The sequence below is a fragment of the Podarcis melisellensis genome (assembly GCF_964234715.1).
Source record: "Podarcis melisellensis genome assembly, chromosome: 3".
Classification (NCBI taxonomy): Eukaryota; Metazoa; Chordata; class Lepidosauria; order Squamata; family Lacertidae; genus Podarcis; species Podarcis melisellensis.
The window spans coordinates 62,284,210-62,306,287 of NC_138530.1; the positions used below are offsets into that span (position 1 = coordinate 62,284,210).

The 22,078-nt window shown below is 43.8% G+C and overlaps 1 protein-coding gene and 1 long non-coding RNA gene across 2 annotated transcripts; both read left to right on the forward strand.

Annotated features, from left to right (window-relative positions):
* The first annotated feature begins 1,525 nt into the window (after window positions 1–1,525).
* Window positions 1,526–21,850, forward strand: SLC2A12 (solute carrier family 2 member 12). Its single transcript, XM_081907159.1, has 6 exons — window positions 1,526–1,621; window positions 8,622–9,133; window positions 12,861–14,189; window positions 17,793–17,915; window positions 18,732–18,864; window positions 20,638–21,850. Exons 2-6 carry the CDS (start codon window positions 9,034–9,036, stop codon window positions 20,735–20,737), a joined length of 1,785 nt encoding a protein of 594 aa, XP_081763285.1. The 5' UTR covers window positions 1,526–1,621; window positions 8,622–9,033; the 3' UTR covers window positions 20,738–21,850.
* LOC309367694 lies at window positions 19,315–19,889 on the forward strand. The gene is made up of 2 exons (XR_014167289.1): window positions 19,315–19,421; window positions 19,800–19,889. It is a non-coding gene; the product is annotated as an uncharacterized lncRNA (long non-coding RNA).
* Window positions 21,851–22,078: the final 228 nt, after the last annotated feature.

The window sequence follows — 22,078 nt, forward strand, 5'->3', positions numbered from 1 at the left end:
AAGAGCCCTTTGTCAGTCGGGATGGAAGGAGCCTGAGGCCAAAGTATTTGAAGCAAGGCGGTTAGTAGACCTGATCTTTATTGAAGTACTGTTGCAACAGCGTTTCCCCTCCCCTTCCACGTCTGTGAGAGGCAGGTGAGAGAACCCAGAACAAAAGATAGGCCCTGCTTTTATATCCTTTGGTGGTGATCTTACATTTCCCATGTCCTCCCTGTTTGTGCCAGGCCTACATCATGTACATGTAAGAAAGTATGCCATGGGTTACCTGGGGCTTTGTGGATGGGTGTTGGGTTTAGGTGGAGTGTGGGGAGATTGTTCCCTCTGGGCACGTCAAATGCTAAGTATAGTCTAGGTGACTGAGTGAACACGCCGACCCTTTCTTTTCCCAAGTGCACGGAAGAAAGGATGACTGGTGGCTGATATTTAACCATAGATTTTCAAGATTTCACAGTTGCAGCAGATAGTGCATGGTTGATTGGATACAGAGTAGGCCTTCATCCTCCCAAGAAACATAGTTTACATAAGGAAGTGACAATTACTGGGAAAGGTTGCAATTTCCATTTAGATATTCACTGAACACAAAGTAACAAGCACAAAGTAACACATACAATTTGAAACCTCCTGAGAGGTAACTACATACAATGTTTTGACACCCGGAATAAAGTTTTCATTTGTTACATAGCACATGCAGTGGCTTCTTTCTTTATCGGATGAGGCACTACGGTTATTTGGGATTTTCTGCCGTCTTGCAGGATAGACCTTGTTACATAGTTCTTATGGTTGCAAACTCGCTTGGAGGGAGAAGCAGGTTCCAGTCCGGGAACCTCAGGTGGCAAATTCCTATATCATGTCTAAAGGACTCTAAAATCAGAAACACAGAGACAGAGGGAAAATCCTCTGTTGGAACGAGGGTCTCAGATTCCTGACCCAAAAGTCTATTGAATGTCAGATCAGTACCTAGGAAAGAGCTAGTCCTGGCTTATTATTATTGTTGTTATTGTTGTTGTTGTTGTTGTTGTTGTTGTTGTTATTATTACTGCTGCATACATACCATATTGTACATTTAAAGGATCCTGGGAACTGTACTGTGTAATGGGGTAAACTACAGTTCTTGAGCTTCTTTGAGGGAAGTGGTGTGCTTTTAATGTCTTCTTCTTTGGCAATCACTCGTAGCCGAGTAAGATTGTCTTGCATAAACATGGTTTTAACAACGAGTCCGTAAGTGACTATGGATCCACACGTCCTTCCACAGTGGGGACATTGGTTCCCGGGCGGGAGTTGATCACGGTGCCTTCCTCTTAGCACGTTTCTCCCTTGACACAAGCTTGTGCTTGTCTTATTTGCAAATTGCATTTTTGGCACATTCTAATGGAGGCCAAACACCCGAGCCATTCTCTTATATCGCTTTTCTCTTGCAGGCCTCGTTTTAACTTGGGAGAGAGTCCCGCAGTTTCCCCTCCTGTCAGCAGGGGCCACTCTAGCAGCTGAAAAGAGGCAGCCGTAGAAAGGTCGGCCGGCGTCTCCCTGCTTCTCCGCCTTCCTCGCTTCTCACAGCCTCAGGTCAGGGAGAGAAAGGAAACCCTGCAGAAGAGATTGCAGCCCTGCTGCCTGGCAACAGCAGGTAAGGTCATACACCTGGGCGAGCAAAGGGCAGGGGGAAAGGGAAGGCTGGGCTGGAGGGTCTCGGGCAACTGAGAGGACAGATTGTCATTCAATGTTGGCTTCCAAAAACCCTTGTGGTTGACATTCTTTTTTAAAAAAAGAAACCATGATTATGTAGAGCCCAAATATGAGAAAGCATCTTTCACCAGGGCTTTATCAGAAGAGGGGCCACTTCAACTCTGAGCTTGTTTTTAATGCCACAGCTCAGTCCTGCCGGAAAATTTAAAGGCAGCTGTAAAAGCATACGCAGTGGTATCTTTTGTTAAAAAGAAAGGGGAAAGGATGTTTTCCAGTTTCCAGGTCGTTTTCTCCCACTAAGAAGGCAGGAAAACTCAGTGGCTAAGACTAGAGTGTGAGTGAGGAAGCTGCTGCTTCAGGGTGGCACTTAGCTGTGGCCACATCCTTGGACCACTTTTCATAGAACTGTAGAGTTGGAAGGGACCCTGATTATCTAGTCCAAGCCCCTGCAATGCAGCTATCCAATTCGTGGATCGAACCTGCAACCTTGGCCTTATCAGCACCACGCTCTAACCAAATGAGCTATTTTCCCTCCCGCCCCAGGCTCCTCCACAATGGCTGTGTTTTCCCTCCACTGTTGGAGGCCGTATGCCTCTGAACACCAGTTGCTGTGAATCACAAGTGTGGAGAGCACTGCTGCCCTCAGTTCCTGGTTTTGGACTTTTCACAGGCATCTTGTTGGCAACTTTGACTAAAGGATCCTTGACTAGATGGATCTTTGGCAGACCAAAGCTGTGCTTTCCTTTATGTTCCTGTGTTAGCACCCGCTGTCAAAACTGACAGCTCCTCACAAGACCAAACTAGGGCTGTGTACCCATCACTGGCTTAAAACTCAATGAGGTTGTTTTTCTCAGCTGGGCTGAAGCTGGGTTTTTTTTTGGGGGGGGGGGACGATGGCAATATTTCATTTTTAAAAATGACACAATACCTATGGACTGTAGTGAACATTGTGTGTATGCTGCTTCCCAAACAAGCAGTGGGAGTGCACCGGACGCAGAGCAAATGGGAGTGTGTTTGCAGCCTAGATATGACACCAGAAAACCTTTGACTGGTTGCCCTACTTGTTTCTTTGTAATCTCAGTAGCCATCGCATGGGCCCCTGAATGTGATCAGGACTGCAGTGCTGAGATAAGGGGGGGGGGCTAACCCTTTTCTTCCATGCTGTTTGCCTGTGATAACCACCTGTATACTGAAGCTGATGCTGATATTTGCCACATATGGGAAGACTAAGGGAATGGAATGAATAATGTTATGTATGCAAAGTCCTTTGGACACCTGACATGTGATAGGGTTGGTGAGCCTGTGTCCCTCAAGAGGATGTTTGGGTTGAAGTGTTGGAACTCTCATCCAGCAACCTCTTGGAGGGACACAGGTCCCCTGGCCCTGCTATATGATGTTATTTTTGTGGGGATCTACAACTGGGAATGACCACATCTTGTAAACATAGCATAAGCCTATAAGCATAGACTATGTGTCGAGGTAGTCACTTTTACAACCACCACCACCCCAAGATAGATGACAGATAGATAGATAACATGGATGATACATACATACATACACACATACATGCTATGGCTCCCTAATTTCAGGTAGGAAATTTGTTTTAGAAGTCATTGTCAGGCCCGGAATGGTATTGATGGTATTTTATCAGACTGAGTGGAATTGAGCACCCAGCATGCATGCACAGAGTAATTCACTTTGTAACCACAAAAGCCAATCTTCACATGTCTGGCATCGAAATACAGGACTACCAGGTCAATTTGTATTTCAGAGTTCTGCCAAATATATCTATATTTATTTATGGAAAACATATTTATCCCACTCTACAGCTGACAAAAGGTTCGCAGAGCATCTCCCAAAGCATCTTAAGGGCTGTCACATGGAAGAGGGAACAAGCTTGTTTTCTCCTGCTCTGGAGAGTAGGACTCAAACCAATGGCTTCAAGTTACAAGAAAGGAGATTCTGACTAGACATCAGGAAGAACTTTCTGACAGTAAGAGCTGCTCAACAGTGGAACAGACTCCCTTGGAAGGTGGTAGACTCTCCTTCATGGGAGGTTTTTAAGCAGAAGTTGGATGGCCATCTGTCATGGATGCTCTAGTTGAAATTTCTGCATTGCAGGGAGTTGAACTAGATGACCCTGGGGTCCTTTCAACTCTATGATTCTATATCATTGACAACAGTCCCTGCCTTAGGCTTACAATCATGGCACAAAAGGAAAAGAAATTGGGAGGGAGGGAGGGAGGGAGGGAAAGAAAACAAACCTAGATGCTGCAGCACCTAGCATCTGTTACAAACCTGTTGGAGTGCAGAGCCATGCAGCCTATGGCATAATTTGCATGGCTGATTAGCATGAGGTGATAAATAAGTTGCTGTTTTGTTTATTTCTACACTTAAATTTCAGACGGAAGCTGCAACCGTGCAGCTAAATCCAAGAGTGAAGTACCTATGAAGGGGTTGTGTTGGTGGCCAATGGCATGATAACTGCAGGGCCCTGCCTCCTCCTTCAGGAGCCAGTTGGTGCTGTTCTGCTGCTTGTCAATTCGGTACCATATATAGTTATGAAGAAGGGGATAAATTTGCATTGCAAAGTCTGTTTTATTGCTGTAACAACCTCAGGGTTTATGAGACATATTCACAAGTGCCTTAAGCATGCATATGTGAAATAGCAAATAGCCCAGTGGCATTTTGAAGACCAATAAATGCGTTGTTGTGTGATCTATCATGGGCAAGAGAGTCCTCCATCTGTGGACAGAGAACATGTTAGATGTTTATGAACACAGACTTGAGGAAGCAGAGAGCCCACCGCTACACAAGAAGAGAAAAGAGAAATATCCCCAAAGCTTGGGTACCTTGTTGTTGTTTAGTCATTTAGTCGTGTCCGACTCTTCGTGACCCCATGGACCAGAGAATGCCAGGCACCTCTGTCCTCTACTGCCTCCCGCAGTTTGGTCAAACTCATGCTGGTAGCCTCGAAAACACTATCCAACCATCTCGTCCTCTGTCGCCCCCTTCTCCTTGTGCCCTCCATCTTTCCCAACATCAGGGTCTTCTCCAGGGAGTCTTCTCTTCTCATGAGGTGGCCAAAGTACTGGAGCCTCAGCTTCACAATCTGTCCTTCCAGTGAGCACTCAGGGTTGATTTCCTTCAGTATGGAGAGGTTTGATCTTCTTGCAGTCCATGGGACTCTCAAGAGTCTCCTCCAGCACCATAATTCAAAAGCATCAATTCTTCGGCAATCATCCTTCTTTATGGTCCAGCTCTCACTTCCATACATCACTACTGGGAAAACCATAGCTTTAACTATACGAACCTTTGTTGGCAAGGTGATATCTCTACTTCTCAAGATGCTGTCTAGGCCTGTCATTGCCCTTCTCCCAAGAAGCAGGCGTCTTTTAATTTCGTGGCTGCTGTCACCATCTGCAGTGATCATTGAGCCCAAGAAAGTAAAATCTCTCACTACCTCCATTTCTTCCCCTTCTATTTGCCAGGAGGTGATGGGACCTTACATTAGCTCAATCACTAGGCATCAATAAAAATTGTCTCAGGCATGCATCTTCTTTGCAGGCTGGTGCTGATAGGTTTAACCTATTTGAATGGTCTGCATCTTTGCTGTTTTCACAACACAGCTACCCTTCTGGACTCTTAAATTCAAAGGTCAAAGGTGTACACTTAATTTACTAAAGTCAACTCCGCACCTTATGACTGTAGAGACACTAGTGTTGTGCACCAGCAGTTTCTTCAGCAAAACCTGAAGTGCAGCTAATGCATGCTTGCACTTCTTTAAACATCATAATTGGGTTCAGGCTTCTAGACATATTTATGTCAGTGTTCTAAAAGACAGGTTTACTCTCAAAATACCAGAATAAAAGCAGTGGGTTTACTGCAGTAACTGTAACTTGTAGAGATGATGTACATAGCCTGCTGCTTTATAGACGTCAGTTCTGGGATATTGGACGGTACTAATGTTTGTTAACAAGACATTTTGCGCTGTGGGGAGTGCATTGCTCATGAGGTCACATGTCTGTTGAATTCTGAACATAGCTAATTGTACTTACGATTCCCTCCCACAGAGAAAAAATCTGAAGCGATGTGACCTGCCTTTTGTTGACTGAGTGTACGTACAGTGTGCATTCTGGGTTTATGATACATTCTCTCCAAAGGATTTTCTTTACTGAACAGTGTGGACTTGCCTGTGCTTCCTCTCTTTGTTTGTATGCATTCACTGCAGCCAGAGCCCTTTCCAGTTCCTTCCTACAGTAGATCGACAACTGCGCATGAATAATATTGATGTCTCAGCTTTTCACCCAACATGGCATGAATGGCTTCCCTCTGAGTTACAGATTATCTGCTGTTGTGTGCAATACTAGTAATAAGGTCACAAACACAATTCTTTTCTTTTGGTGAGCATGAATTCATCAATTTTAAGACAAATGAGCAGTTCCAGTTGTGGCATAGTAGATAGAAATCCATTCAATGTGACTTGTCCCCAATTTATACAAAGAACACATCCTAATGGCTATGAAAATTCATTTGAGTCAGACTTTGAGAAGCCATAAAAAATGAGACCAGAAAGAAGCAGAATTAAGTTCTTCTTCAACAGCTGCTCCTGATTTATTTTGGGGCCTGTTGACTTGACTTGACTCATAATTCCATCACTCTCCTCATCCACTGCTTAACTTTACCAGGAGAGTGCTGCTGTCAACTCCCACATTCACTTCAGCAGCTGATGCTGGATAGCTTCTGGAACCAGAATCTACTGTGTTTAAGTGCAACTTTGGGAAAATCCTAACCCTTGATGATTCCCAGCTGCTTCGACCTGTCCCTAGCTAGCATTGTGTGCATGCAGCACCACATTCTGAACTTGCTCATTACTAACTCAGATTGAAGGTAGCGGTAATAGCACACATAATCAATATTCAGCAGATGACAGGCATGCACAGGACCTGCTCAACTTTCCTCACAATGGTTGTGAGGAATAGACCTCTAGTACCCCATTACTGTTGTTTGATGTGAGTATGGCTTCATGCTTTTTTGTTGTATTTGCAATCGGGCTGGTAGAAAAGCATATCCCCATTTCTTTCAATGCAAAAGAGATGGTGCTATTTTATACTGGATAGCAGAATGCTCATCATTATGATTGGCAGATGAGTGTGAAGAGAGGACCTTATAATACAGCACCCCCGGTATAGGAGGGGTAGGAAATGAATTTCTGTGTGTGGTGTTATGTAGAACGTTTTGCATAAAGCCCAACCTCAAGGAAATAGGGAGACACTTTTAGGGGGGGGGCATAAGAATGCCACATCCTAGTTCAGTAAACAAAGGAAGAAGAAGGAACAGAGCTGTTGCATCAGATACTTCGGGATGTTCCAAGTGGCTGCAGAGTTCTTGCCCATCCTGTGAAAATGTGCCATCTTCGGTCCAGACTCTTAGATCTTCATTGCTTCACTGTCTGGGGATTAGTTGCTCAAGCCTCCTTCTTTCACACTCTGTCAGTCAACACATGGTCAGAGAGACTTTAGTCCTACAATACTGGTGATCCGATATGTGCTGATCTTGAGTTGTTCTTCGGCGGCGGCAGGGAGCGTGGGCTGGCTCCATGTTATTTCTTTTAGTTCCAAGGAAATGAAGCACCTCGGTTTTTGATGTGTGTCTTTGTCCAGTTTTGTTTTGAAGTGTTGAAATACCAAGCATCTTGGATAAGTTTAATATTGCCTCTTCTTGCTGCTTCCCCAGTAGCAATGTTCTTTCTCTAAAACCAAAGATTTGTTTCTCACTCACACTGTTTACAACCGATTCTTACTGCACAGAGGTCATTAAAGACTAATATACTTAGAGGACACAATATTGTAGAAATGATGTAAAGGCTGTTTTTAAAGTAAGTACTTACATGGAGTACATTACATTACATTACCTGACATTACTGTGAACTGCCCCGAGACTTCCACGTATAGGTTGGTATATAAGTTCAATAAATAAATTGACACATGCATCATGTGAACATACCTAAGATCCCTGTCAATAAGGTCTGGGGCATTGGCATTCAGTGTAAGGGACATGTGTTCCCATGTTTCTGTAACTGTAAATGAAAGGCATCAGTCACAACTGTGGAGGACTGGTGGAAATTTGAACCTGGATGTATGTGTGTGTGTACACATACTAGGGGCTGTGCCATTGGTCACCCCAACACCCCCTACCACCCCCTGTTAACTCCCTAGAGCTTCCCCATCCAACCCAACTACTAAGTTTGCTTTTTACCTTCCCAGGCCCATTTCTGGGAGCCACTTCTGGTCTTCTCTTCTGCAGCCCTCTTTGCACCCTTCTGCACCTTCATGCCTAGCTCCCTGCTTCCTTTCCCTCCTTCCATTCAACCCTCCTCACACACAAACCACCCACATGATAACCTCCGGCAGCTGCCTTCTCCTACACACTCCAACTACCAAGTACCCTTTTCTCCGTCCGCCCAGTTATGAAGCCACCATCCCCGGCTTTCAGGGTCAACCCCATTCCCACACCTCCCCTTCTTGCTCCCATGCCGTGGCCACTGCTGTTGTGAGGTGAGGAGCAGCCATACTAGGGCTCTCCACACATGGATCTCCTTCCACAGAAAGGCTTGACTGGCTACGACTTGGCCATCTTTTTGTGGCAGGCACCGACATTTATTTTTTGAAGCTTTTGAGCTTCTCCAGTCTATGAGTATACCTATTTTCCTCTCTCAGGTGGCGGTTCTGTTTTCTCTTTATTGTGGCACAGATGATGGTTATTGTTATTGTTGTTATTAAAACCTAATTCGTATGCTGAAAGTGATCATTTTTCTTACTTTATTTCTTAATTGCTCATAATGGCACAGTAATGAATACCATCTGTTGTGTGCTTGCTCAGTGCACCACTTCTTGCTGACACAGCAGCCTCTTTTAACTCTTTCTTTTTCTTTTTCACAGATTGAAAAAAAGGAGAAGGGGGAATACGCAGCTTGGAGGAGAGGAAAGCTGTAAGCAAAACCTCTGAAACTCCTGTTGAGCTCTCTGCGCAACCCTCTAAGGTCTCCAGCTATTTGTTCAAAGGCAAAAACAATACCTCTGAGCAAAAGCCCTCCCACTTGCTCATGATAGGCTTACCCAAAATAGCAACAGCCTGTGTCACCAAAAAGGGCAAAACCTGCTGGAAGAGAAAGAAAAAGTTGCTCCCGGATCCCTCAGTAACTTCCAGATTTCACTTTGTTCCTGTCCCACGCTGCCATGGACAGAAGAGCCAGAGGCACCAGATTTGACAGCAAGGGTGAAACGCTCTCGCTGTAGAGCCTGGCATCATCGCTGAGAAGTAACCAAGTTGGGGAGCTGTTTTTCTACAGCCATGGTACCTGCGCAGGACACAGAGGACCTCAGCCAGCAATGTCAGAATATAGGAGAGGAATGCAGCAACTGCAGCCTGCACAAGCTTCCTGCTCAAACAGGTACAGCCACATAGTCTGAGTGACAAGTGTGCCTGCAGGGCAATAGATGGTGATAGAATGTGACTAAAGTCCTAGCAACAATAAATACAAGAGCCAAAGGGACAATCTTTTCTTTCTTTCTTTCTTTCTTTCTTTCTTTCTTTCTTTCTTTCTTTCTTTCTTTCTTTCTTTCTTTCTTTCTTTCTTTCTTTCTTTCTTTCTTTCTTTCTTTCTTTCTAAAATAATCCTTTAGTCTTTAGGCTTTCTAATTACAGTGGTACCTCGGGTTAAGAACTTAATCCGTTCTGGAGGTCCGTTCTTAACCTGAAACTGTTCTTAACCTGAAGTACCACTTTAGCTAATGGGGCCTCCCGCTACCCCCCATGCTGCCGCCGTGCAATTTCCATTCTCATCCTGAGGTAAAGTTTTCAACCTGAGGTACTACTTCTGGGTTAGCAGAGTCTGTAACCTGAAGTGTCTAACCCAAGGTGTCTGTAACCTGAGGTACCACTGTACTAATGTACAAGGAAGAGCTATTTTTGAACTAACAGTTTTATAATATGTTAGGTATTCATCACATTTATATCTCTGCTTTCAGGGAATTGGGGAAGTAAACACACAGGACCCCAGTGATCTCATTTATTTTCTCAGCATCACTGAGGTGTACTTAAGAGATGGTGGCTAGTTGGGACTTTGAAAAGCCTTTTGGCTTCTGGCTTTTCTTATGGGGCTTGCAATTTGTATTTGTTTATTTATAAATTTCTATACCCTGATTTTGCAGCTCTGTCGCATTAAGCATTGGAGCACCACTGTTGCCCATGATGGCTGCTGGCTGGTTGTGTTGTGTTGTGTTGTGAAAACAAGTCTATAGACCAATGTTTCCCAAACTTAGGTCTCCAGCTGTTTTTGGACTACAGCTCCCATCATCCCTAGCTAGCATGAGCAGTGGTCAGGGATGATGGGAACTGTAGTCCAACAGCTACAGACCCAAGTTTGGGAAACCCTGCTCTAGACTTTATAGAATATGCTTCTCTTCCATGTTTCACCAGTGATTTTGGCTTTGGTTTCTAAGCACACCAAGAGGAGTGTAGCTATTTCTAGATTTTTTATTTATTTTAAATTTTTTTTTAAGAACCTCAGCGTCAGTGTTGCTTCAGTTTGTTTATCCCACATGTTGTTCATTCTTGGTCTTTCACTGACTTCCAAGCTGTCGAGTTCCAAAAGTAACACAAAACAGCTACATGGGGTAAATACATTCACACAGAATGTACTGGTGCTGAATAAGGAAAAGATTATACTTTAATCCACTGATCTTGGGGCCTTTTCATTTGACAACTGAAAGTGAATTTTAAGTTTTAAACTTTTTCAGTGCCTGCTCACGCTTTTGTGTGTTTCTTATACATACAGAAAGTAGTTTTAAAACAAAATTAGCCATGGATTTATAAAGTGCACTCTCTTAAAAGACATTTTACAATGCACACAATTGCTAATAGGAACATGGCTGAATGGCAGTCAACGTGTAAAATACTTTATGCAGTAAGAACACTGGGTGCTTCCTTTCACCATGTCAGACAATTGGTACATCAAGTTCAGTACTGTCTATGTTGACTGGTAGTGACACCAGGATTTCAGACATGGGTCTTTTACTGTTTCTGACCTGGAAATGCAAGGTATCTGATCTGGGATCTACTGCATGAAATCATGTGCTCTCTGGCTGAGCTACAGCCCTTTACCTGAAGGAGACCTATGTTACTTTGAACAAATCCATTGTGGTTGGAATAGAGTAGAGCAAAAACACGGCTCGCTGACTAACTTGAACACGGAACAGCGACGCTCCCAGTCTGTTGCGGCTCCTACTTGTCAGTTATAATTCTTGTAGGGGTTTATGCACCAACATGCATTTTAATTATAACACTGTGGTTTTGTAAGGAGGAACCTTGAGAGTTTTAATGTTCCATTGCAAAGCTCAGGTGTGATGTTTTGTATGATGGTTAGCAAAGATTTAGGTTTGTTGCATTAAGGTAAGTCCTTTACTTGTTTTTAAAAATGGGTTGTTTCGGTATAATTAGCGATTATGTGTATATTATCAGAATAAGTTCTTTGCTGTTTTGTTTTGCTTTCTAGTTTGTTATTTACTTAGTTTTATCCTGCATTTTATTCTGTGAACTGCCCTGAGCTCTTATAAGGAAGGGTGGTCTATAAATCTAATAAATAAATAGGTTACTGTTAAATTGCTTTCTCTTCCCTTCTCCTTTTCACTACCACTTTTCCTTTATCTTTTCTGCTTTCTTGTGCTTGGTGCTGCCACCCCCCCACCCCCATTCCCTTTCACAACTTCTGACCCACCGATCCAAATGCAGCCCACCTGACACAAGAAACAGCCCACCAGATATTCGGTAAATCTCTTCTTGTTGCCTTTCTGAGATTGCCAAAACAAGGAGTGTAAGGAGGTTGTCAGGGCACAATGCACTGTTGTACACCTGATAGGCCACAATGTCTCCACAGGGCGGTCCCACTTTGTGAGGTTGCAGGGCGACATGAGAAAGATGCAACAACCACGTGCCCTTTGGTTCAAGCCCCTTGGGGAGGGGGAGGCTGTGATCAAAGGGCGCACGGCGTCCTTCTCATGCCACCCTCCTCAAGCCGCTTTGTGAGGCTAGGATTTGATCAGATCCCAACCTCACAAAGTGGTGCAGGGCTGGCTCAAAGAGGGGGATATGAGCCTCTCTCCCCAGAAAATGCGCCTGAGGCAATTGCCCCAGCATTTCCACCCCCACCCCACCCCCGTTATCCTATCTAGTAGTCAGCCTACATTCCATGACCAGAGCATGCTCAGTTCTCACAGCAACACCCCCCTCCCCAGAGGGTTTCCCCCCTGAAGCTTTATATATAAAGATATACACTTCTGCAAACCTTGGGTCCCCCCCCCCAGTCTGTCAGTAGTCTTCTTATTGTACGCGTCTGGTGCCCTTTTGGCTGCGTTAGTTATGGCACTCACAGCCTGAATGTTGCAAACAGAGGGAGTGCTGTTTAATTAACCTGTGGAATTATCCAGCCCAATACATGACCATGGCAACCAACAGGATTTAGGCACGTGATTCAGAACTATTAATCATGATAACTGAACTAAACCTGGCTTTTAGGAAGAAACAACATGAGATACATGATTTTTCAGAGCCACCTGACTTGAAACTGAATGTAGTTCTAAATGGGCCATGCTATGGCCCACAATGCAATTTTAATTTTATTTATTTATTATTTAAGCATTTATATCTTGCCTTCTTCGGTTTGGCATCAAGCCTGGCTTACAATAAAAATTAAAACACATGTGTGCAAAGTACAAAAACAAAACCATAAAAGTAGTAATTAAAAAACCATTGAGAAAACGAGCTGACCGGGCGGATCTTAAAATTACAGTATGAGTACAAATTTAAACAAGTCAAGGATTACATGATCAGTTGGGCTCAGAACATGGGGAATAGCTACAAAAGCAAGCATGCAAGTATTTAGGGACACTCAGACATATACCCTCTTTTTAAAATATGAAGCTTAAGTAGTTATTATTAGTAAACTAACTATACAATTCTAATAACTGGAAGTATCAGAAACAAAGATCTGGGTGGTTGTTTTTTAATCATCTTGGATGGAAATTTCATCTCTGTTGGCTTAAGAATCTTGGGCAAAGATATACTGTACTTTCTGAAAATACTAAAATAAAACTGAATATTTCTATAAACTTTATTTCCAGGATTCGGAATGCTCACCCTTCTATCATCTGGCATTGCTGCTATCAGCGGCCTTCTGATGGGTTATGAATTTGGAGTTATCTCTGGAGCTCTTCTTCAGCTAACTAGCATCCTAGTCCTTTCATGCCGACAACAGGAGATAGTTGTAAGTGCACTTCTCATTGGTGCCTTTCTTGCTTCGTTGACTGGTGGGATCCTGATCGACAAATATGGGAGGCGAGTTGCCATTATGCTGGCATCTGGGTTACTTGTACTGGGAAGTCTCGTGCTGATACTCTTCGCCTCATACGGACTCCTCATAATAGGGCGGATTGTGATAGGCGTTTCCATTTCACTCTCCTCAACCGCAACTTGTGTGTATATCGCAGAGATTGCCCCGCAGCACAGAAGAGGCTTGCTTGTGTCTTTGAATGAACTCATGATTGTAGTGGGCATACTTTTTGCCTATGTTTCAAATTATGCCTTTGCCAGTGTTTCCCATGGCTGGAAGTATATGTTTGGCCTGGTCATTCCATTGGGGATTCTACAGGCCATTGCTTTGTATTTCCTTCTGCCAAGTCCTCGTTTTCTCGTTATGAAAGGCTTTGACGAAGCTGCCAGCCAAGTGCTTGGAAAACTCAGGACAACCACAGACACCAGCAAAGAACTTGCTATGATCAAATCTTCCTTGAAAGATGAGCACCAGTACCGTTTTTGGGATCTGTTCCATTCAAAAGACAATATGAGGACTCGGATGCTGATCGGAATCACTCTAGTGTTTTTTGTACAAACAACAGGACAGCCTAACATCTTGTTTTATGCCTCCACTGTTTTGAAAGCAGTTGGGTTTCAGAGCAACCAGGCAGCTAGTTTGGCTTCTACTGGTGTTGGAGTGGTCAAAGTGGTCAGTACAATCCCAGCCACCCTTTTCGTCGACCAGATAGGAAGCAAGACGTTTCTTATTATTGGCTCATCCCTCATGTCTGTTTCATTGTTCACCATGGGATTGATCACACGTAATATACATGTGAATGCCACTGCTGTCTGTAGAAACCAGTCCTGGGAAGATGCCACATTCCACGGAGTGGGACAATTGACCTCCACAAATGAAACTCTTGAGGAGCAATTTGCTAGCATGGCTTCGTCCAGCACAGTTTCACAATGGAAGGCTGACATTTCTAATATGGAAAGGTGGAACAAGACCTTGTCAGTGGGGGGCAGAGCCCCTGAAACAAGCCACACAGAGTCTCAGGTAGCAACAGAAGCAATGGAAGTTCGATCAGCTCTGAAATGGCTCTCTTTGGCCTGCTTGCTTGTTTACATTGCTGCTTTCTCCATAGGACTTGGACCAAGTAAGTGTTTTTCAATTTATTTGTTGCAAGTTGTTTTGACTGATAAGTAAGAAGAGGCCACAGTGTCTATGGGCAGGAGTGGCTTGCTGGGTGGGACATGGGCTCTGTTAGACAGGCTCATCCACATGTCTTCTTGCCATACCACATTCCCCTGGGAAAACCCACTCTTTACTGCTGAATTGGAGCAAATGTCAATTGGGTTTACAGCAGATTGAGGTTTGCTCCAATTCAGTGGAAGAGAGCAGGTTTTCCTGGGGGGAAATGGCAGGGCAAACGGTATGGAACAAGCAGAAAACCTCTCAGACCAAGGCTTCCTAGGCACAGGGCAAGTGGAAGTGTGGGCGAGCCCAATCTGCTAGCTTCCTGGCAGGTGAGTTGCTCTTGCTTACTGGGAGGGAGAGGGGAAAGGGCCAGCATGGTACAAGCACAGCAGAGGAGCAAATCGGCCAAGCCCCTTCTGTGTATAGGATTGTCGTCTCAAGCATCTGTGTGATGCCTGAAGTTTAAGAAATAAAGATGCCTATTCTGAGCTTTACTTTTCAGTGCCTTGTAGGCACAAGCTGGGTTTGCTTGGACAATCCTTCCTTCCTTCCTTCCTTCCTTGATTGGTTTGGATGAGAAGGCAGAGAAAATATGTCCCTGTGAGTATCAGCTCTCCCAAGGATCATATTTCTCTCAGGGCTTGTATCTCAGTTGAGAAAACTCATCAAATGATTCAGACAGCCCAATCATATGCATGTATAAATAGAAGTTCCACAGGACTGTGCATACGCCACACTGGGCTTCTTCCTAACATCATCTAAGTCATCAGCTGTACCTTCTGAGTCCCTTCTTCACAGAGCAGGGTTTTTTGCATTCATTAGTCCATTTGTTGCTTTTGCCTTTGGAAATGTGCTGTATGTATTCAGCCAGGCATAGGCAAACTCGGCCCTCCAGCTGTTTTCGGACTACAACTCCCATCATCCCTGACCACTGGTCCTATTAGATAGGGATGATGGGAGTTGTAGTCCCAAAACAGCTGGAGGGCCGAGTTTGCCTATGGCTCTCTTTTCCCCACCCCTATTGCTTGACGAATAATCCCTTTTACTTATTGTCCCTCAGCTTACACCACTTCTTAATCATGCATTTATTTCAGAGGCTTTCATATCCCATGCCTCATTCATTTCTAAGCTGTAAATCTGTCTGATCTCCACCCCCCCCCACAATGCGTACCTTTGTAACCCAATAAACCATTTCAAGTACTTTGAACTCTACTTTTTTAAAGAAACACACACACCACTTTCCTTTAATAGTCTTGAACCTGCTAGACAGAGAAGAAGAAAAGTCAGAAAACCAAGTTAATTCTTTGCTATATTGTTTAGATTACAGCCACATAGCTGCACCTGTTACAGTGGCAAGGGTTAAGGTCAAAAAAGAAAGTTCTTAAATGAATTTCTCAGGTATATGTGCTCAGGAGAAAACAGTATGTATTGTCCCTTATCTGCAAACATGCATAACTCAGAGAAGTTAATGGAGCTGGGAAGTCTGGAGTCTTTAGCTCTGGCTCAGTGCCTGTTTCACAGGTAATCCTCTCCTCCAAGGTCAGAAGCACACTCTGCGTAGGCCTGTTTGGAATACAGCTTGGATGCCCACAATAAGAAGCCAGAGGGTTTCACATAAGAGCTGAAACAGAGCAAGTTTTGTTCATCAGACCAAAGACTCTAAGCTACTTTATTTTCATATCATCAGCCACAGTGAAAGCCTTCCATAACTCGCCTCCCAAAGAGGTTATTTCCTGCATTCCATCCACATTTAATCTGCCAGAGTACTATTATGATAACTGTACAGTTTAACTCTTAAACCCAAACTTATCAATCATTATCAGTGAGGAACTTCAACCAGATATTGGAATGTTGTCCTTTAAAGGCAGAAGGGTGGGCAGGGGTCAGTCTAATCCTATTCTGAAATGTAGCTTCTTCAATGAATGGGCATGGGAAGCTAAGCACTGTGCCAGATAGAGTGCTTCAGATTCTTCAGTTGAGAAAAGAGAGATGGAGATTTGGAGATTTTCAGCTGCCAATTTAAAAAGCTGGCATCTGGGTACTGGTATCGCCCAAGTGGACATATCCCTTTGGGTTCTTGCTGCTTCGTGGCAGAAGGAAAATAGTTTTATAACAATGCAAGGAGATGCTGAAACAGAAGAACTGAAACTCTGGGACTATGTTATCTGAAGGACTGCTGCCTCCCTTACAAACCTGGCTGTCATTTATAGATCAGCTTCAGAGGCCCTGTACACAGGTCCACCATTGGTTTATCTGATGTGTTGTTCTAGGAAGCAGGCCTGTTCAGTGGCAGCCCCATATCTTTGGAATGGTCTCATAGAGAAGCGGGATGGTGGTGGATAGCTCAGTTGGTAGAGCATGAGACTCTTAATCTCAGGGTTGTGGGTTTGAGCCCCATGTGGGGCAAATGATTCTTGTGTTGCAGGAGGTTGGACTAGATGACCCTCGGGGTCCCTTCAAACTCTACAGTTCTACAGTGTTAAGTACATATCCCCACTTTGGCCAGACATTTGAAACATTTGTATTTCAAACTGCATTTTCACAAAACAGTTACATTGGGCTTTTAAATTGCTGCTGTTTTTCCGTTGTGAAGTTGGATTGTGGTAGAATAATAAAAAATTTAAAAAAATGTTTTCATTCTGCTTTGCCACTTCCTTGGGAGGGCTTTGCTGTCAAAGACAGCATACACATGTCTTAAGTAAATTTCCCAGCTACCTGAGGCCTCTTAATTAGAGACATTAAAAATGGAAGCTGAGGTTGCTTTCAGAATTGTTTATTGAGCATCCCTCCTGATCTGTTTGCACAAAGTCTCCATGGAGATTATACTTCTCTGGCTGTTTATTGAGCGGTGATTTGTAATGAGCTTATACAACAGAAGGTAAAATGACTGTTATCCCACTCTTCCCAGTACATTTTGCCATCACTTTCCTTACCGCAAAAAGTCCAGTTTGGAAGAGCACAAAATCTGCCATAATTGTGCAATTATAGTTTGCCACTAATATCCCACCCACAACATATTGATAGTCTGGAACCATCTGTGAGCCTCAGAATGAAAATAATGTGTTCTTCCATGACTTGGAATCGCAGAATTATAGAGTTAGAAGGGACCGTGAGGATCATCTAATCCAACCCTTTGCAGTGCAGGAATACGCAGCTGTCCCATACGGGGATCAAACCTGCAACCTTGGCGTTATCAGCGCCACGCTCTAACCAACTGAGTTATCCAGGCTTCCCCATCCATGGTCACAGGCATCCCCCTGCCCCAGTACCTTTGAGGTATTGAGGTGGTTTTGCTTTAGTATGCTGAACTAGGTACAGCAAGAAGCTCAGTACAATACTGGGGAGAGACAAGCAGGAGTGCAGGCCTGATTCTGTATTGTGCATCAAGGAATACCCAAAACTCCCACTGGCTTTGCTGCTTCTGGCACCTGTGGCCCCCCCTCCCCCCCTGCCCAGTTTAGTGGAACGAGGGAGCATAGTATCAGGACAGAGGTTTGCGAAGGTAGACTAGATGACCCTTACATAACACCACACACTGTTACGTTTGTGTTTTTAATTTCAGTGTCCTGGCTGGTACTGAGTGAAATATTTCCTGGTGGGATCAGAGGAAGAGCGATGGCTCTAACCTCCAGCATGAACTGGGGTGTTAATCTTCTAATCTCCTCAACCTTTTTGACTACAACAGGTAAGGCTGGTATGGGTAAGGGTGAGCATAATGGGTCACCACAACGTAAAATGCAGCATTAAGAAGAGTGTAAAATCACAAGAATATGGTTGGCTTCAAATTTCGTGTGTGTGTGTTTGACCAAGGGTTGTGCAAGTTTGCCCAATATACATGCAAAGTATATTTTCCCTAATATAATGTGTTTTTATATCTTATTTTCACACATATGCATGTAAAGGCACATGTAATGCATACGTTACTTGGCTGGAGAACTGCGCTGCAACATTTAGAAAGCACAGATTTTGTAGAATGGCTGTTTCTCCTGGTTCGCTTATTATTTCAGAAAGGTCCTTCCTGACCTCTAATCCCTTGCTTCCTTCATCCACCACTATAACATTGCTGCTTCTGCACTTAGAGAACTAACATTTCTTAGCTGACAATTTTTCTGAGGAAAAACTGTTGGGAGAATTTCAAAATCCCACCCTTTGGCCCATTTCTCTAAGGTTATTGTGACTCAACCCTTGCATGAGAGACAATGCGTTCATGCACACGGCATGCCTGCGAAATGAAACTCATTTACCAATGACTGAGGGGCCAGTTGCGTGTGTGACGTCACATGTGTGACATGCGATGTCATGTGACATTTTGGGAGGAGGCAGGGGACTGAGCAGTGGCCGATGGCCCCTGTCCTTTCTGGCCATTGCCTATGCTTGCTGGAGCTGATGTTCAGCAACATCTGGAAAGCCACAGATTCCCCCTCCCCCCTGCTCTGCTGACCTGGACTGAGAACAAGGTTCCTAAAATAACAAATTATTTATTTTTTTAAAAAAATCTTAGATCTCATTGGTTTACCGTGGGTCTATTTTGTTTATGCCATGATGAGCCTGGCAGCGTTGGCGTTTGTCGTCTTCTTCATCCCCGAGACAAAAGGATGTTCCCTAGAGCAGATATCTATGAAACTGGCAAAACAGTAAGTATGGATGTTACAGTGTTTTTAACAGAATTCTAGTAAGGCAGTGTGAAAAATGGCACACCCTTCCTCATGAGGTTACAAATGCTCTTGGAAGTAAAAACTGCCATCTAGTGGGCATGTAATGTGTCACACATGGCAGCAGCTGAAGGGAACTGAGAGCTCACTGACTCCATTCCCGGTGGTTGGTTTCTTCATGGGCTCAGAACCTATATGCAAGCTTTCCATAGAGCAAGGCTGTCTATACTGTGGCTTCATTATTAATAAATCCTGCATGGAGAGGCCACACTGAGCCCAATTCTGTGACCTTTAACAAAACCAGGTGAGATGTTGTTACATAGCCGGGGGGGGGCAGCTGTCCCCCTCATCAATAAAAATAAAAAAATAAAATAAAATAAATGCATTGCAAACTGAGGTTCTGCCCCTCCTGACAAATATCTACGCCCATGGCCTTTGAAGATATTTTTGAATCAGTCCATTGTTTTAATAGCAGAATTCACACCTCAGCTGATGCTTATATATACAGTACTATTTTTTATTCCTAACTAACTCGTAAGGTAGGGACGCAGGTGGCGCTGTGGGTTAAAGCCTCAGCGCCTAGGACTTGCCAATCGAAAGGTCGGCAGTTCGAATCCCTGCGGCGGGGTGCGCTCCCGCTGCTCGGTCCCAGCGCCTGCCAACCTAGCAGTTCGAAAGCACCTCCGGGTGCAAGTAGATAAATAGGGACCGCTTACCAGCGGGAAGGTAAACGGCGTTTCCGTGTGCGGCTCTGGCTAGCCAGAGCAGCGATGTCACACTGGCCACGTGACCCTGAAGTGTCTTTGGGCAGCGCTGGCCCCTGGCCTCTTAAGTGAGATGGGCGCACAACCCCAGAGTCTGTCAAGACTGGCCCGTACGGGCAGGGGTACCTTTACCTTTACCTTTTAACTCGTAAGGTCAGCCAGGTAATATATCCATAGTAATTTTATAGCTGGGGTGGGAAGTTAGCATTGAAAAACACTCTTGCAGCCATGTTTGTTTTACATTTTTTTAACATTAAAAATACTATTATTTGTCTAAATTCCCTGTTCAGAATACAATTGTACCTCAGGTTACAGACGCTTCAGGTTACAGACTCCGCTAACCCAGAAATAGTACCTTGGGTTAAGAACTTTGCCTCAGGATGAGAACAGAAATCTCGTGGTGGCGGCACAGTGACAGCAGGAGGCCCCATTAGCTAAAGTGGTACCTCAGGTTAAGAACAGTTTCAGGTTAAGAACGGACCTCCAGAACAAATTAAGTTCTTAACCCAAGGTACCACTGTAGGAGTTTGAGAAATTGCCTTTAAAAATATTTTCACCTGCTCTTTGTAAATGGTATCTGTCTCTTCATCAGTGTGTTCTTTGCAAAAACTAAGAGAAATCCAAATTCTATAAAATTTGGAACAGTGCATATAAATTGATGTTATGTATGCAAAGAAAATGCAGACTTGTACTATTTGCATGATTTATACACTTCAAAACAAGCTTTGCGTTTCATCTTTTAACAAGCAGTTTTCTGTCACATGATGGTTGTCAGACCATATCTGATGACAAGTGTGAAGTTCACTAAATTCCATTTAATGTTAAAACTTTAAAGAAAAATATCTAAACCACACTGGTCTAAGATGGCAAAGACCCATGCCAACCACAACTCAATTAGCTCCAAAAGCACAACTGCCAATGTTGCCTGTAAGGGATAGAAATTCTTATAGTAAAAATATATTGCTTTGATCCTGCCTCCCTTTTCTTCCAGAAAGTATGCAACAAGTACTCAATGCTGGAGGGGCCGACGCCAGGATCAACTGATGCCTATAGAACTTCCCAGCAAAGAGACCCATGAACAATTCTACTAAGGCAGGATGGTGCACAAAACCCACATCAATATATTTTTAAAGGTTGACAAAATGGTAGAATACTCAGAAATGCTGGCAGTACTTCCATATGCATATTCTTCAACTATAAATAAGCTTTTCTGTATTTTTTGGTTCAATGGACTCTATAAAAGGTTTTTCACGATGTATCGCACAAATCTCTCAAATATCACATTATGGTAGGTGAACGGGATATACCAGAGAGAATCTTCCACCAGTGATTTAGAGCTTGTGAATCTGACCAAAATGTGGGCATTTGTTGTTGTTGTTATTATGGGACGGGTTGTTTTTATTTTTATTTTTATGCTACAACTCACCCAGGAACCTTATGATGAAGGATGGGCAAGAATAGTAATGATATAATATAGTAATATAGTAATATACCAGGCATGGGCAAACTCGGCCCTCCAGATGTTTTGAGACTACAACCCCCATCATCCCTGACCACTGGTCCTGCTAGCTAGGGATCATGGGAGTTGTAAGCCAAAAACATCTGGAGGGCCGAGGTTGAGGAAGCCTGGTTTAGCATAATGACCAAACTAAAGCACAGCAGCCAAACCATGGTTTAGTGTTAAATGAATGAGCCTGCTCGACCCCTTCTCTCTCCTCCAGCACATCAGTGAAGCAGGAAGCATCTGCTTTCTAGTTTGAGCGCACCACAAACTAACCAGTGTGGCCCTGTTAGGTTGCAACAGGAAACTCTGATTAGTTTAAAGGAGAAAGCAGCAGTTTCCATAGCGCAGGAGGAGAGGAAATGCATAAGCACTAAAGTAGGAGGTCCTCAACAGGCCTCTCTGCTGTTTCTTGAAAGACTATGCACACTTGAATTTTAGCAAATCTCAGGCATAAGGGGTTACAGCAAGAATGGCTAGCCTGTGGCCTTGCAGCTCCCACCATCCCTGACCATTGGGCAATTCTGCCTGGGGCTTATGGAAGTGATGAATCCAAAATGATCTAGAAGGTCACAGATTACTTACCCCTGGGCTACAACTTCTCTAGCAAATATCAAGAATGATAAAGTATACTTCCATGATGGCATAGGCAGATCACTCTTAATTATTTGTGATTACTCATAAAAGCATTATAGTTTAACAACTACTGTTGTGTTCAATGACTGCTGCGTCAACCATTAAGCTGTATTTTCAAACTATTTTAAAAACTTCAGTAGGGAAGCAACATCTATGGCCTAGCAGCCTTGAAAGACCTGATCCCCTTCTATCTTAAGTAGGAAGTAGCCAAAACAGATAGAAGTGCAGTATTGTAGAGTGCAGGAATATTTTGCCCATGACCCTGAGATTAAGAGTCTCATGCTTTACTGACTGA

Bases quoted from the DNA above. Each gene is read 5' to 3' on its own strand.
- SLC2A12 (XM_081907159.1), top strand. From the start codon at position 9,034: ATGGTACCTGCGCAGGACACAGAGGACCTCAGCCAGCAATGTCAGAAT. The intron at 9,134-12,860 runs GTACAGCCACAT...CTTTATTTCCAG, and splicing joins CAAGCTTCCTGCTCAAACAG to GATTCGGAATGCTCACCCTT. The intron at 17,916-18,731 runs GTAAGGCTGGTA...AAAAAATCTTAG, and splicing joins AACCTTTTTGACTACAACAG to ATCTCATTGGTTTACCGTGG.